This window comes from Rhinatrema bivittatum, chromosome 3, assembly GCF_901001135.1.
Source record: "Rhinatrema bivittatum chromosome 3, aRhiBiv1.1, whole genome shotgun sequence".
In the NCBI taxonomy this organism is placed as follows: Eukaryota; Metazoa; Chordata; class Amphibia; order Gymnophiona; family Rhinatrematidae; genus Rhinatrema; species Rhinatrema bivittatum.
In genome coordinates, this window is record NC_042617.1 from 25,805,556 (window position 1) to 25,819,808 (window position 14,253).

General features: G+C 42.2%; 1 protein-coding gene across 1 annotated transcript in view; it reads right to left on the reverse strand.

Moving 5' to 3' along the window:
- The window catches only part of LOC115088476 (ALK tyrosine kinase receptor-like), an 837,313-nt gene that overhangs the window by 19,648 nt on the left and 803,412 nt on the right, over nt 1-14,253 (reverse strand). The window contains exons 7-8 of the mRNA XM_029596749.1: nt 6,370-6,501; nt 1,994-2,143 (exon numbers count right to left, since the gene is read on the reverse strand). Coding sequence (XP_029452609.1) covers nt 1,994-2,143; nt 6,370-6,501 — 282 coding nt within the window. The remainder of the gene's footprint in view (nt 1-1,993; nt 2,144-6,369; nt 6,502-14,253) is intronic.

The window sequence follows — 14,253 nt, forward strand, 5'->3', positions numbered from 1 at the left end:
CCCATTTCAGATGGATAAAGGAATATTCTATAAAACAGGAATGCATTGCCTAATTACCAGGAAAATCCTAGAGACTCATTTCCAACCCCAGATAGCTTAGGGCTCCAGAAATTTGGGTTTTGCCAAAAGAAAATATCATGATAGGATCGATCTGAGAGACATGAGGGACTGACCCATACGGGGTTCTCCTCACCGACTCATCCCATTATTTTCCACTGCCCTGAATCCAAGAACCCTAATGCATTTACTTCTGCAATCTTATATTAGGGTTAAGCAGATAGCTCCAGCTCATCAAGTTCAGACTGAGCCGGACTTGGTTTCAATCCATTCGCCACACAAACTTGTAGTTCTAGTTTGATTAAGGAAGAAGGACCAGAAGTCCAGCACAGCAGATGGGCATAACCAGGGCTGGCTCAGCCTGTCTCTGATGGTTTGGAGCCATCTGGTAATCTAATATCATACAGAACCAATACTGCAATTATCTCTTGTCATGGAGAGGGTAAGATGCAGCTCCCCTCACAGACACTTCTATTGTTATTCTGAGACTGGCCACTAAGTGTCACAGTAACAGCAGCAATCAGTTTAACATTTTTTGCATCCTTGTACAGGCAACTTCAATCTACAAAAGATACAGGAGCCTCTTTCTCGGCAATGCAAATTCCTTATCATTAGGTTTTTGGCATTGCCTCAATCAAAATAATCTTTTGTCTAGTATTTGTTTTCCTGCATAAAAAGTCCTAATTTTGTACTGTCAACCAGTCCAGGGAGATTATTTTGTTCCTCTGTTTACAGTGGTACAGAAAGTGCTGCTAATATCTGCTGAGAAGTGAGCCAAGAGAGATGTAAGATCTCAAAAGGAGAAGAGTTAAATCATTCATGTTACAGCGTGCACTTTCGAGTGAGAACCCAACCTGGACTTCCCTCAGTGCTTTCTGAGGCTACAGGCTTTTCCAGCAGAGCTCTCTGCAGTCTGAAGCACTGTTTAACAGAGGCAACCTGAAACCTGGACACAGAGAAATGTGACAGGCGGGTGGCAGGAAAGGATCCCGGACTGAGGGTTAAAATCACTCAAGGAATATTCTGTAACAAATCAGAAATGAGTTACCTGGCTGCAGGTGCTTACTGGCTTCTGAACCTCTGGATATTAACTGGACGAAGCAAAAGGTTACTTTAAAGAACTGGAGTTTATAATATGCCCTTCAGAAAAAAAAGGTCTGGAACATCAAGGCCGGATTGTCTACATTTACAGCATTTTTCTTCCTTTTCACTTCTCTTCTCAGCTGCAGTACTCACCAGGATTGCATGTTCCTTGGAGGTTTAAAATAAAATGATTTTAGCATGCAGGAGAGATGCCAGACTGAGAGTGCTGGTTACTAAAGTCTTCCTCTATCCGGAGAACAGATATAGCATAGAAAGGGCAGTGCCTGAACCCTGCCCCCAGGGGCTCAAAAGATAATTCAGTTTCTGTGCCTGGGAAATCTTTGGCCTCTCTGCTGAAACTGCCGTCAGGAGTGCCAGCGAGTGCCAAACTGTGATGTAGACCCCCTGTCCATTAGGAACAGCACTGAGGCCACCTCTTCAGTTCACTGAGGGCACTTTTTCAAGGTCCCTGCTGACCTGAGCTGGATTTAAACTGTCGGCCCTAGTACTGAAGAAGTTCATTCATAGCACTGCAATAATTCCTCTGAGCTGGGAACCTGTTATTGTTGTATTCACCGGTAAATTTAATCTAGCCTGTTATATATACATAGCAACACCTCTACCAAGGGTAGCAGACTCACCGATTCAAAATAAAATGATTGGGATTTCTGATCTCCAATCGTCTTTAAAGAGTTGTTCTTTCAAATTAAGAAGTCCTAAGAAACATTTAACCCCCTTTCCCCCTAAACCACTCCCAGTAAATGACAAATGTAGATAGTGAAAACGAGAGAGCTTTTTACAGTGTGCGTGCTCTTGTGTGCCTGCGTACATGGGTGTGTGCCTGCTACGTCACACTGCTCGGTGAGCTTTGGAGAGGAGAACAAGGAAAGCGTAAGACTTGCCTGGCAGGCTGAGCTCTTGAGCGGGGCTGGGAAGATGGTGCTGGTTGTTACAGCTGTACCGGCAACAAAGGGATCGCTGGTGTTCAGTACCAGAGCATGTCCTAGATGAAAACAAAAGGTACCATGAGAACGTAAGATGTGCCATGTTGGGTCAGCCCACAGGTCCATTGACGTTGGCCAATCCGGGTCACTAGGAAGTATCCAGAGGAAGCAAGAAAAGTAGACCCGTTCCTCGTGGCTCACTCCCAGTCTACCAGGCTAATCATTTTTTATGGACGTTTCCTCCATACCGCTTTACAACCCAGGCTATGCTAGATGCCTCGAAGACATCCTCTGGCGACAAATCCCACAGTTTAATGGCGCGTTGAGTGAAAAATAAAACAAACGTCACCAGTTTGTAATAAAACCTGCTGTTTGTTAGTTTCACAGAGTGTCCCCTAGTTTTAGTGCTGTTTGAAAGGGTAAAGAACTGTCCCCCTATTTACCTTTTCCACTCCGCTCATGATTTTATAGACCTCTATCATATTCCCTCGCAATCCCTTCTCCTAATCTGTTGTATCCCCTTTATCATTGTTGCTGCCCTTCTCTGTTCCTTTTTTAGTTGCACTACATCTTTTTGGATACGGAGCGACTATGACTGCACACAATACTGTTACACCATGGATCAATACTGAGACGTTATGGTGTTCATCTTCCCTTCCTAGCATTCTGTTTGCTTTTTTTGACTGCTGCCATACAATGAGCTGAGGATTTCAACGTATTGTCCACAATGACTCCAAGGTCCTCTTCCTGGGTGGTAACGCCTAATACGGAACCCAGCATAGTTATGATTATTTTTCCCTATATGCATCACTTTGCATTTGTCCACATTAAATTTCATCTGCCATTCAGTTCCCCAGGCTGGCAAGGTCCTTCTGCAGTTCCTCACAGTCCCTAGTGTTTTAACAACTTTCAATAATTTTGTCCCATCTATAAATTTCAACACCTTACTTGAAACTCCTTTCTCCAGATCATTTACTGTATATAAATATTAAACAGCACCAGTCCCAGTCCTGATCCTTGGGGTCACTCCACTATTCACGGGGAGAACTGACCATTTAGTCCTCAGTTTCTGTCAGCCAGTTAGCACCCCACAGAAGACATTGCCTCCTATCCTACGACTTTTTAATTTCTTGAGGAGCCTATTTTATTGTAAGCCGTTTTAAATTTATTATAGAAACATAGAAATGATGGTAGAAAAGGACCAAATGGTCCATCCAGTCTGCCCAGCAAGCTTACGGTAGCATCATCCGTGCCATACAGGTCTCCCCTATAATAGTAGCATCAGGGGGTGGCATCCACCATGGCATACAAGTTACCCCATACTTAAGTTTCCCAAACCGTTAAAGTCAGGGCCCTTGTTGGTTTCTGTCTGAGTCCATTTATCTCTTATCTTTTGCTGTTCAAGCAGATATCAATGTTGGAGTTACATCACAACTATAAGGCTAATTGGTTAAGGGTAGTAACAGTTGCATCAGAAAGTTACCCCCATGCTTGTTTTCCTAGACTGTAAAATTCAATGTCCTTGTCGTTTGCTGTCTGAAACTAATTCTTCTTTTCCTCTTTTCCCCTGCCATTAATTCAGAGAGCAATAATGAAGTTGCATAAACACTATGAAGGTTTACTGGTTAAGGGTAATAACCGCCACATCAGCAAGTTACCCCCATACACTCTTTTCCTCATTTCCATCCTATAGCCTTTAGGGATCTACAGTGTTTATCCTATGCCCTTTTGAATTCTTTCACTGTTTTTGTCTTCACCTTTTCCTCTGGAAGGTCATTCCAGGCATCCACCACTCTCGCTCTGTGAAGAAATATTTCCTGATGTTGGTTCTGAGTCATCCTCCTTGGAGTTTCATTTCATTATTCCTAGTTTTACTGATTTCTTTCCAATGAAGAAGGTTTGTCAAATGTTCATCATTAAAACCTTTCAGGTATCTGAAGGTCTGTATCAAATCTCCCCTGCACCTCCTCTCCTCCAGGGTGTACATATTTAGTTTCTTCAACCTCTCCTCATAAGTCATTTGATGGTGTCCCCCACCATTTTGGTCGCCCTTCTCTGGACCGCCTCCATCCTGTCTCTGTCCCTTTGGAGATACGGTCTCCAGAACTGAACGCAGTACTCCAGGTGAGGCCTCACCAAGGACCTGTTCAAGGGGATTATCACCTCCTTTTTCTTACTAGTTATTTCTCTATTAAAATTGGTTTATCAAAAATAAATATTACTATTATTCTGAAAATCTTATAACTTCTAATACATTGGTAAGGTAAGACTTCCCTATGAGAATCCATGATGGATCTTCCTCATTAAGCCATGTCTATCCATATGATCAGTAATTCTAAACTTAATAATAGTTTCTACTGTCGTGCCTAGAATGTACATCAGGCTCACTGGTCTATAGTTTCCATAGAATCGTTTATTAAAATTGGCATTATATTGGCCACCCTACAGTCTTTAGGCACTGCAGCTGATTTTAATGATAGGCTATAGATTGCTAGTAACAAGTCTAAAATTTCATATTTGAGTTCTTTTAGAATTCCTGGGGTGAATATCATCTGGGCCTGGTGATTTGTTAATCTTTAGTTTGTCACACACTGATCTATTACATCTTCAGTTATTTGCTTCAGTTCCTCTATATCAACCCTTCAAAAATCGTATTGGCATGGTTATCTCCCCAACAAGGCAAGGCAAAGGACCCATTGAGCTTTTATGCTATAACTCTGTGATCCCTGAATGCTCCCCCCCCCCCCCCCCCAGTCATGTAGTGGTCTGTCTGACTCCTGGACAGGCTTCTTGCTTTTGATGTACTTGAACACATTTTTCTTATTGGTTTTCGCTCCTATGCAAGTTTCTTCTCAAATTCTTCATTGATTTGCCTTTTTACTATTTTATACCTAACTTGCCAGTGTTTATGTTCTTCCCTGTTCTCCTCATTTGGATCTGTCTTTTCCATTATTTTAAACATGGTGAGGCCAAAACTCAATAGGCCGTTTAGTGGACAAGTTACCCGGCTAAAGTGAGCCAAAAAACTTGGCCCATATATTCAGCCGGACAAACATCCCTATAGCTGGATAACAAAAAACCTAACCGGCTCTTAGAGCAGTGTAGAGGCGCTGGGAGTGGGGCAAAGGGTCCCTTACTCTCGGAAAGCAAATGCAAGGTGGGATTGGGAGGGGAAGGGGAAGGGGTGGGAGCACCGCAATAATATAAACGCTTTCAGATGGATGAGAGAGAAGGGAGGGGGCAGCCTGATTTTAGAATTTCAGAAACACCAGGATGGGGGGAGGGGTCTTGTTAATTTTTCAAGGAGTTGGTGGGTGAGGAGCACATGGCCCGACAGGACCTTTACAAGATTTTTTTTGTGTGGGGGGGGGGGAAGGGATGGGATGGCCCACTGGCACATGTAGTTACTTGTTTTTTATTTTTGACAGCACTACTTAGCCGGATATACCCAAAATTCAGCTAGGTTAGCCAGATTACTCAACCTCTCCTTGAAATGCCCCTTGTTTAGCAGGCTAATGGGCATAATATGCCATATTTGCTATTTAGACAAATAACTTGTGAGTTATCCTTCTAAATGGCTTTTGAATATTGACCTCGCCAATTTTTAACAACCTCTTTCACCTTACCATTGACTCCTGAACCATACCAGTATTTGGTCTTTCTTTAACCTTTTTTAATGCATGGAATATATTTTATCTGGGCTTCCAAAATCTCCATGCCTCATGGAAGCTTTTAATCTTTGCAACAGCTCTTTTTAGTTTTTTTCTAATTTCTTTATTTTATTACAGTCTCCCTTTTTAAAGTTAAATGTTACTACAATAGTTTTACTTAATATTCTTCTTCTGGTGATTATGTCAAATGTGACTGCATTATTATCACTATTGCCAAGCTGTTCCACCATCTTTACTTCTTGTACCAGATCCTGTGTTCCAGGGAGGATTAGATCTGAAATAGTTTCTTCTCTTGTCGGTTCCAGGACCAGATACTCCATGAAGCAGTCCCTTATGGCATCTAGGAACTTTGCCCTCCCTAGCATGTTCTGATCAGACATTTACCCAATTAATATCTAGGAACAATTAATAATAACAGCATTCTGCTTTTGCAGAATTGATGAAGGGAACTTTGATCCATACCATACCTGGCCCTAGTCAATGCTTTTCATCTGCCATCAAAATCATTAACGCAAAAGGTAAGTTAAGATTACATTTGCATTGCAAAACTTTAACATGTTAGCATTTACTTAAAATCTCTTGCATCCTCATGTACACCTGATTTCACTGCTTACCTGCTGAAAAGCCAAACTGGCTGCACTCGGGGATTGCTCTCTGCCAGTGGGAAACATTTGAGGCAGGTGAACCCAGCGTCCATCCACAATCTCCTTCTTCAAATGAACAGTGGAAGCCAATGGGAAGGTCTCCTGCAGCAGAAGAGACAGATTCTTTCAATACGTGAACAGATGCTGAAGACAATAAAATCAAGATAATTATAATGAATAATAACATGAAGAATGCGTAGACTGGCTGCAACACATTTTGGGGTCTCTTAGGCCATGCTTAACCCAACTCATGGAGCCAAAGAGGAGATGGGGAAAATTATATTGGCTGTAAATTTTCTGAAAGGTCTGGCATTCATGGGGTTGGAAGGTTTATTAGAAAAGCAGGCTACTCCAGTTCTGTTTTTATCCTACTTAATAAGTCCCTGGTAAGACCTCAATTAGAATACAGTTCTAGAGACCGCACCTTCAAAAGGATATAAACAGGATGGCGTCTTTCCAGAGGGAGGCTATTAAAATGGTTAGTGGTCTTCACTGTAAAGCATATGGGAAAGACTTAAAAATCTAAACAAGTATATCCTAGAGTAAAGGCGAGATAGGGGAGATATGATAGAGACATTCAAATATCTCTCAAATACCTCAGAAATATCAATGCACAGGAGGCAGTTCTCTTTCAATGGAAAGGCAACTCTGGAAAGAAGGCTCATGAGAGTGAAAGGGGGAAGGCTTAAGAGTAATCTAAGGATATACTACTTTACAGAGAGGGTGGTAGATGTGCCGAACAGCCTCCCAGTGGAGATGATGGAGACAAAGACAGTATCTGAATTCAAGAAAGCACGGGACAAGCACAGGGGACCTCTGACAGAGTGGTAGGAATTGTAGAGCTGAATAGTTGTATGGATGGGCAGACTAGATAAGCCATGTGATCTTTTTTCTGCCATAAAATTTCTCTGTTTCTATGTAAAACCAGAACACGGGCTGGTGCGGTGGCTCAGTGGCAGTGTTGTACTCTGCCAAGTGAATGATCCCGGGTTTGATTCCCAAGTTGGGTGTTTTGCTGCTGAGGTTGGGGGATGCTGTGGCAGTAGCATTCACAGCCCCCAGGGAGTAGGGAGAAGGAAAGGGAATCACATTCATCTTTTAAGGGTGACCACCTAGTGGCCAGATTCGAAGTCTGGTATTGTAGGGTTGTGGAAGGAACCCTGGTGCGTGGCCCCTGGGCCAAAGCCATTGCTGCAATGACCAAACTGGGTGTGTTGAGAGGATATAAAATAGGGGGAAAAAATCCCTGGGTAATTCCAGCTCTTGTTCCAGTTGAGCTGGAAGTACAAAGAAGAAGAAACTGCTGGATGAAAAAAAGATGCTGAGCTATAGAGTAAGTGTATACATGCAAAGAGGTAAAACTAAGGCTGGAAAAGCATGCCAGAAAAAAAAATGAAGCCAACGGGCAGGGCTATTTAGTGCTCAGCAATTTAATATTTTTATGGCAAAACTGTATATATTGCACAGCTTACAGCTCTTTTACGGCAGACTCCTTTCACCTGGCCCACATCTGCCAGGTTGGAGCTATGGACCTCACTCCTCCCAGAGCCACACCCCAGAACTCATTAGCATAAACAAGAGGCAAGCTCTTCCCTTCTTCTGAGTGTACAAGGCACCCATTTTTGATTTTGCATTTCATACTTTTCTGAGCACATTTGCATTAATAATAACAGCTAAGTCCACAACCCATGCAGTTCCTCTGCCGTTGAAGCATAGCTTCAACGGCAGGGGAGAAGAAAAAAGGATTCGCACTCACAGAGCGGGGAGTAGCTGGCTTGTTACGGCGGTTACTACCCCAAACCAAATGTGCCTGATACTTCACTTTCGATGCATATCCAGCATGGCTCTCTGCTTCAACGGCATGGGAGAAAGACTGATACATCACGCATTTCCAGCATAGCTCTCTGCTTCAATGGCAGGGGAGAAGAAAAACTGATACTTCACGCATATCCAGCATAGCTCTCTGCTTCAACGGCAGGGGAGAAGAAAAACAACCAATAAGGGCTGTATAACATAGTCTGGGTAAAACAAATAAGCATGGGTGTAGCTTGCTTATTGCGGCGGTTACTACCCCTACTACCCCTAACTAATCAAGCTAGATATTTCACTTGGATGCAGCTCCATCACTGCTCTCTACATTAATGGTGGGGGTGGAAGGGAAATAGAACCAAGAGCTAAGAGAAACAGATAAGTATGAGAGAAAAAATGTGTGAAGCTTGCTGGGCAGACTAGATGGGCCGTTTGGTCTTCTTCTGCCGTCATTTCTATGTTTCTATGTAAGTTCCATTTCTCGGGGCATTCCCTGAAACAGGCAAGGGGCCATCTTCAGAGGCTGCAGAATAGGGAAAACATTGGTTGCAATTCAAGATTACAATTCTTAAGTGGGGAACAGCTAGAGCTGTTAGAGCCAAGGGGATCCCAACTCACAGTCTTGGGTTCTAAAAGAAATCAATACTTTTATTATGGTATAAATCAAGTAAAACAGCACAAAAGTAGGAAAAATACGGGCAAACAGTATCCAACTGGTAGACAGTCTCAGTAAGAAGAGAACAATAAACCACAAGAAGTAAATTTTAGCAGAAAACCTGAGCAATAAGTGCAGAAATTAGGACCTCCTCCTGGAACTTCAAATCCTCTTCTCTCATTGACAACTGGTATCCCAATACCTGGTTAGTTGCACTCAGCCTCCCAGATGAGTCTCCTTCTCCCGCCCTCCCGACTTTATTTATTTATATTCTGCTTTTCACCACTGCAAAGCGGATTGCATTCAGATACTGTGGATGTTTCCCTGACCCCAGAGGGCTCACAATCTAAACCCTGAATGCACTAAGGCGCAATGTTTTTTCACAATAGGGGTCCCACTATTTTAGGGGGATATCACCATGATAGTGGAGCCCCTCCCCCCAAAAAAGCATTGCACGTTCTTTTGTCTCATGGCCGAACACTACAAGCCAAAAACAAACAAAAAAAAGGCACGGCAAGTGGCCCTTTAATGCGATGGCAGCCCAACCTCACTGGACTGCTGGTCCGAAAAATAAAGTCATGTGCAAACGGGGAGGTTAAGTGGGCATCAGTGCTGACCCCCTGTCTCAACCCGGGGCTGGCCTGTCGAGGTAGCCCCAACTCCGCCAAAATGTAAAAAAAAAAAAAAAAAGAACTGTATGGTGATGGGGCCCCGGCCTCCCTCTCAAAAGCTAAAACATAAAATGTGGCCCTGCCTGCTGCCCTACCCCCACCCTCCTCAAGTGATAGAGATCCCCCGGAAGGACCATATCCCCACCTCTCACCTCCAAGTGGCACTGACGGACCCTGAAAGTCCATACCCTCTACCCCGCCCCCCCCCACACCCCCGGATTGTGAAAAAAAAAAAAAAAAGTCCCAAGCCTCACCCCGCCCCGAAAGGAAAATAAAAAGTAGTGCCCTGGCCCTCACTCCCCCCCCCCCCCGACCTAAAAACAGATCCTGCAATGAGGCCGGGTGCACCCTTGCATCTGACCTTGCCTCAGCCAATCTGTTGTCAACTGGGGGATGGGGGAGGAGTCTGTCACTGTCCCATGGGGAGCTGGGGCCATCACTGTCACATGCGGGGGTGGGGGGTAGGGCCCATATTTTATTTTTTAGCTTTGGGGAAGTAGGAAAGGGGGAGGACAGGGATTTTGGGTTGGTTTTTTTTTTTTTTTTTAACATTTTGGGGGAATTGGGGCCACCTTGGCTGGTGACCCTGGGTGGAGACAGGGGTCAGCACTGATGCTGGCTCAACCTCCCTGTTTGCTGCAACTTTTTTTTTCCCCTGCCACTTTAAATGTGCGGCAGGATCCTCAGGACCCGCGTTAGGGCGCCGGGCCTCCCGCCTAACATCTAACGCATTTCAAACAGGTGTTATTTTATCATGGCTGACCACCTTCTCGGTCGGCCGTGATAAAATATTTACATTAAGTCAACTAGTACTGACCTTCTTTGCATGCATTTGCATTCTTCATGCATGCAAATTGCATGCAAAGGTCATTGTAATCATAGGGAGGGTATCTGGGTGGGGAGATACAAAATATTGTGTCATACACCATGGGTCAGAGCACTAACGTGGCTTGATGCATCACCCCCTAAGTTTGTACCTGAGGCAACAGAGGGTAAAGTGACTTGTGCAACATCACAAGGAGTGGTGGTGGGATTTGAACTCTAGTTTATAGCCCACCATGCTAACCACTAAGCTACTTTCCACTTGTGAAAGCGATTTTCCCGAGCAGTTTGCTCAGAGCTGCTCCTGGAACTTATGCCCACCAATATGAGAAAGCAAATGCACTCTGTCAGTGGAGAAAAAAAGGCAAATCTATCTTCTGCTCACCTGGAGCCCAGAGCGTGCCCACTCACCTTCCTCTAGCTCCCCAGTCATGGAGTCATGTTTCTAATCTTACAGCAAATGCCCACCCTTTTGGGGGTGGACTGAAACTACCACTCAAAAAAAAAAAAAAAAGAAATCTCTACTTCCACTAGAAACTCCAGTTGCTGGAAAGTTTTACATTTTTACTTTGTGGTGAAGCCTATCGGCTTTTGCACTATCGTTCTTTTACAATACTTGGAACCAGAATTTATTGCTGATAAATAAGCCTGTCAGCACTTTTGTGTAGAACACTTGGACAAAATCCAAGTGTCAAAAAGGATTATTATTCAAGACAGATCAATCATGCGGAAAATCCAACTAAAGAGCTATTTGCCACAATTAATTCCCTTTTATGGCTGCCAGTCTTGAAATCATGTATAGAGCTTTCCCAGGAGAACTGTGATAAAATGGGGGAGGAGACGCTGGTGTTTGGATTGCCCATGCCTGGGGGATTTAGGATCAATATTATTAAACCGGTTCTACCTTCTGTCCTCTCGACACTGGTCCAACATTTTTGATTGAAGAGGTCAAGGATATAGTAAGTGATTGGTTACTCTGTATTACAAATTCCTCAATTTCTATATTGAAAGATGCAATTATCAGCCTGCTTTTAAAAAGCAAGGGCTATATACAGACGATCTTGCTAATCTACGCCGTTTCCAATAAACCCTGGCTGTCAGAAATCCTGGAAGGGACAATTACATTTCAGGTGAACGGATTTGTAGAAGATACAAATATGTTAGCCCTTAGACAAGTAGGGTTTGCAACAGAGAACGAGAAGGCTGCTGCCAACCCTATCAGCTGTTTGCTGCTAAAGAGTGAATGGAAGAAGGTGGCACCTGCATTGTTGAGAAGAAGCCACCAGCACTGAAATAGAAGGTCTTCTCCCTCTTTCAGCCCCCATTAAGCCAATGCAATCACCTTCCTTCTGTTCCAGCTAGCGTCAGTGAGCATTTGACCACTGCCTTCTCATCCCCTCCACTGAAATCTGCAAGCTAAGTGTAAAATTTTGCATGGGTGGTCTGGAATTCTGCACAAATTCTGTGATGCGCAGTTGTGTTGGATTCCCCCAGGGGTAACACATTTGTAAACACCTGGCGATGAAAACTATTTCTTTCACGGTCACATTGGTAGCCACTGGCTTCGGGCTTTAGAGATTCATAAATTGAAAAAGTTTTGTTAGATGTTGTGCCCAAGGTAAATTCACTGTTTAAAATAAATAAAAATAAATAAAACTGACATGTCAAGAAAAGTTAACAAATGTTATTTTCAAAGATTATTAAGCAGGCAGCAAGTCAATGTGCAATAGATTACGAAATCACTGTAAGTGATATTCCATTCAAAACATTTAAGTCATTTTTCAAGTCTATTGCATAAACAATGTAAGACAAAATGCTCTTAAGCATCCAGCTAAAACTTTAAATAAACTTTAACAGTAATATCAACAATTCCATACACTTTTCATTTAGGTATATTAACCTTGGAACCAGTTCCTTCTTGAAACTAGTGAAATTATCAGATAAGTACATTTTCTGTTTTCCTTTTCTGTTACATTAGCTCTGTTCTGCTTTTTTCTAATCTGAAGAACTGATTCGTTAGTATTCCTTTATATCTTTCAGAGCTCTCAGAAGAAACAATCAAAACAAGAACTGTTTTTTGTTACAGGTTAAGTATCTTTGGTTCTATGCTATACTACTTATCTTATGTCTGTCTTGTGCGTGTACTCTTTCAATTCTTCTATTCTATGTCTTTGCTTGTCCTTAATAAATCTTACTATTTAAGTGCTATGTTTAAATCTCTGCCCGTTTGTTTGTATGCACACTTATCTTTGAACTCCTTCAACAGAGCAGCTGGTGGGAGGAGCTCATGCACGCGGTTTGCATGTGATGAATATAAATAATCCCAAAGAAGAGAAGCTTCAGGAGCTGAGGAATGACTCTTGCTTTTGTTGCTCGATATCGAAGACAGGAACTCTTTCTTACACTTATTCACGTCATCTCCAGACTCCAAAAAATGTACCTACTATCCTGACTTTATCAAATGAAAAAGAGAGACTGTCTTCCTGCAAATGAGTATGCTTCCAGGATCTAAATGTAGCCCTCAGTGTAGGTTCGTAAGCTTAATGTACTAGCTAAATTAAAGGATAATTATATTTCCCTATCCTAAAACATAAGGAGTACATGCTGGGAGATGAGCACTGAGATTTGAGATGATGAAACTGTAACTATAGATGTGACTGTGAGATGTGAGAATGAGACAAATGAGTGATATGAGTCAGGGGATAACCGACTGTGAACTGTAACGATGAGACTTGAGGCAATTGTAAACAGGTTTGTCAGTATAAGACTTCCTGTGTTCAAAGTATACATTCATCCACTCTCACCCCTCATGATCAGGGCTTCTCTACTTCTCCAGTATAAGGGATGAATTCATCTGTTTCTTATAAGCAATTCTTATTTGAATAATATCACTTTACCTCAATGACAACAGATGTGGCTTTCCTTCGAACAGCTGAATTTATTTTTATTTCCTCCAAACTCCTTTCTGGAAGGAAATAACCATTTAACTCAGCCCAGGGAAAAGCTGGTATTAATTGGCAAGTAACTGAACTGTAATCACAGCTCAACCAGTTTTAATAAAGCCAATCTTGGTTAAGAAATCACCTTCTGAATGAGTCTACTATCGCAGGACTTTTATCCCAAACAGATATTTGAGCTTTAATTCATGACCAACCCTTTGTGACAAAAAGGATCTTAAATTGTATTTTATATCCTTTCACTCAATTCCTTATACTTAGCTGCCTATGTAAGCTAATAAATCTTCACAGATCAGCTAATTTTTTACTCTTAACTATTTCCTTACCCTTTTTCAGGTTTCTATTTAGTATAAACACTTTCTTACACACACACACACTCTCACACTAATAGAAATTTTTCCTCACTAATTTTTTGTGTTTTTCATAATTTCTAGGCCTCAGTGAGCACATTTACACAGCACCCTTCTTGTCACTTCCAGTGCAGCTCTCCAGGCAGCTCTAAACTGTCATTGACTCTTCCTTTTCTCACTGAGATTCCTACTCTGCTGATGTCATTAAGGAAATAGTTCTTGCCCTCACCTAAATTCCTTACTTAATACCCATAGCTTCACTCATAAACCTCCTGGCACAGGTTGATATGATGTGAAAAATATTTTAATAACTTTAAACTTTTCTTCTAAACAAGTTAACTAATCATTACTGCACTTTCAATCAAAAATATATAATTACACCAGCTTATTAAATTGCCAGCTTCTGATGAACATTCCATTCTGAGTTTTTCTTCTTTCTGCACTGATGGACCTTCTTTTTTTTTTTTTTTTTTCAAGTTCAGCGCCAGAGATTCAAAATGAATATGAATAAACCCTTTAAGATAGAATCCAAAATTATCCAGAGAGCCCTATTTCAAAACCCAAAATTGGTTCAAATTAATTCTACCTCA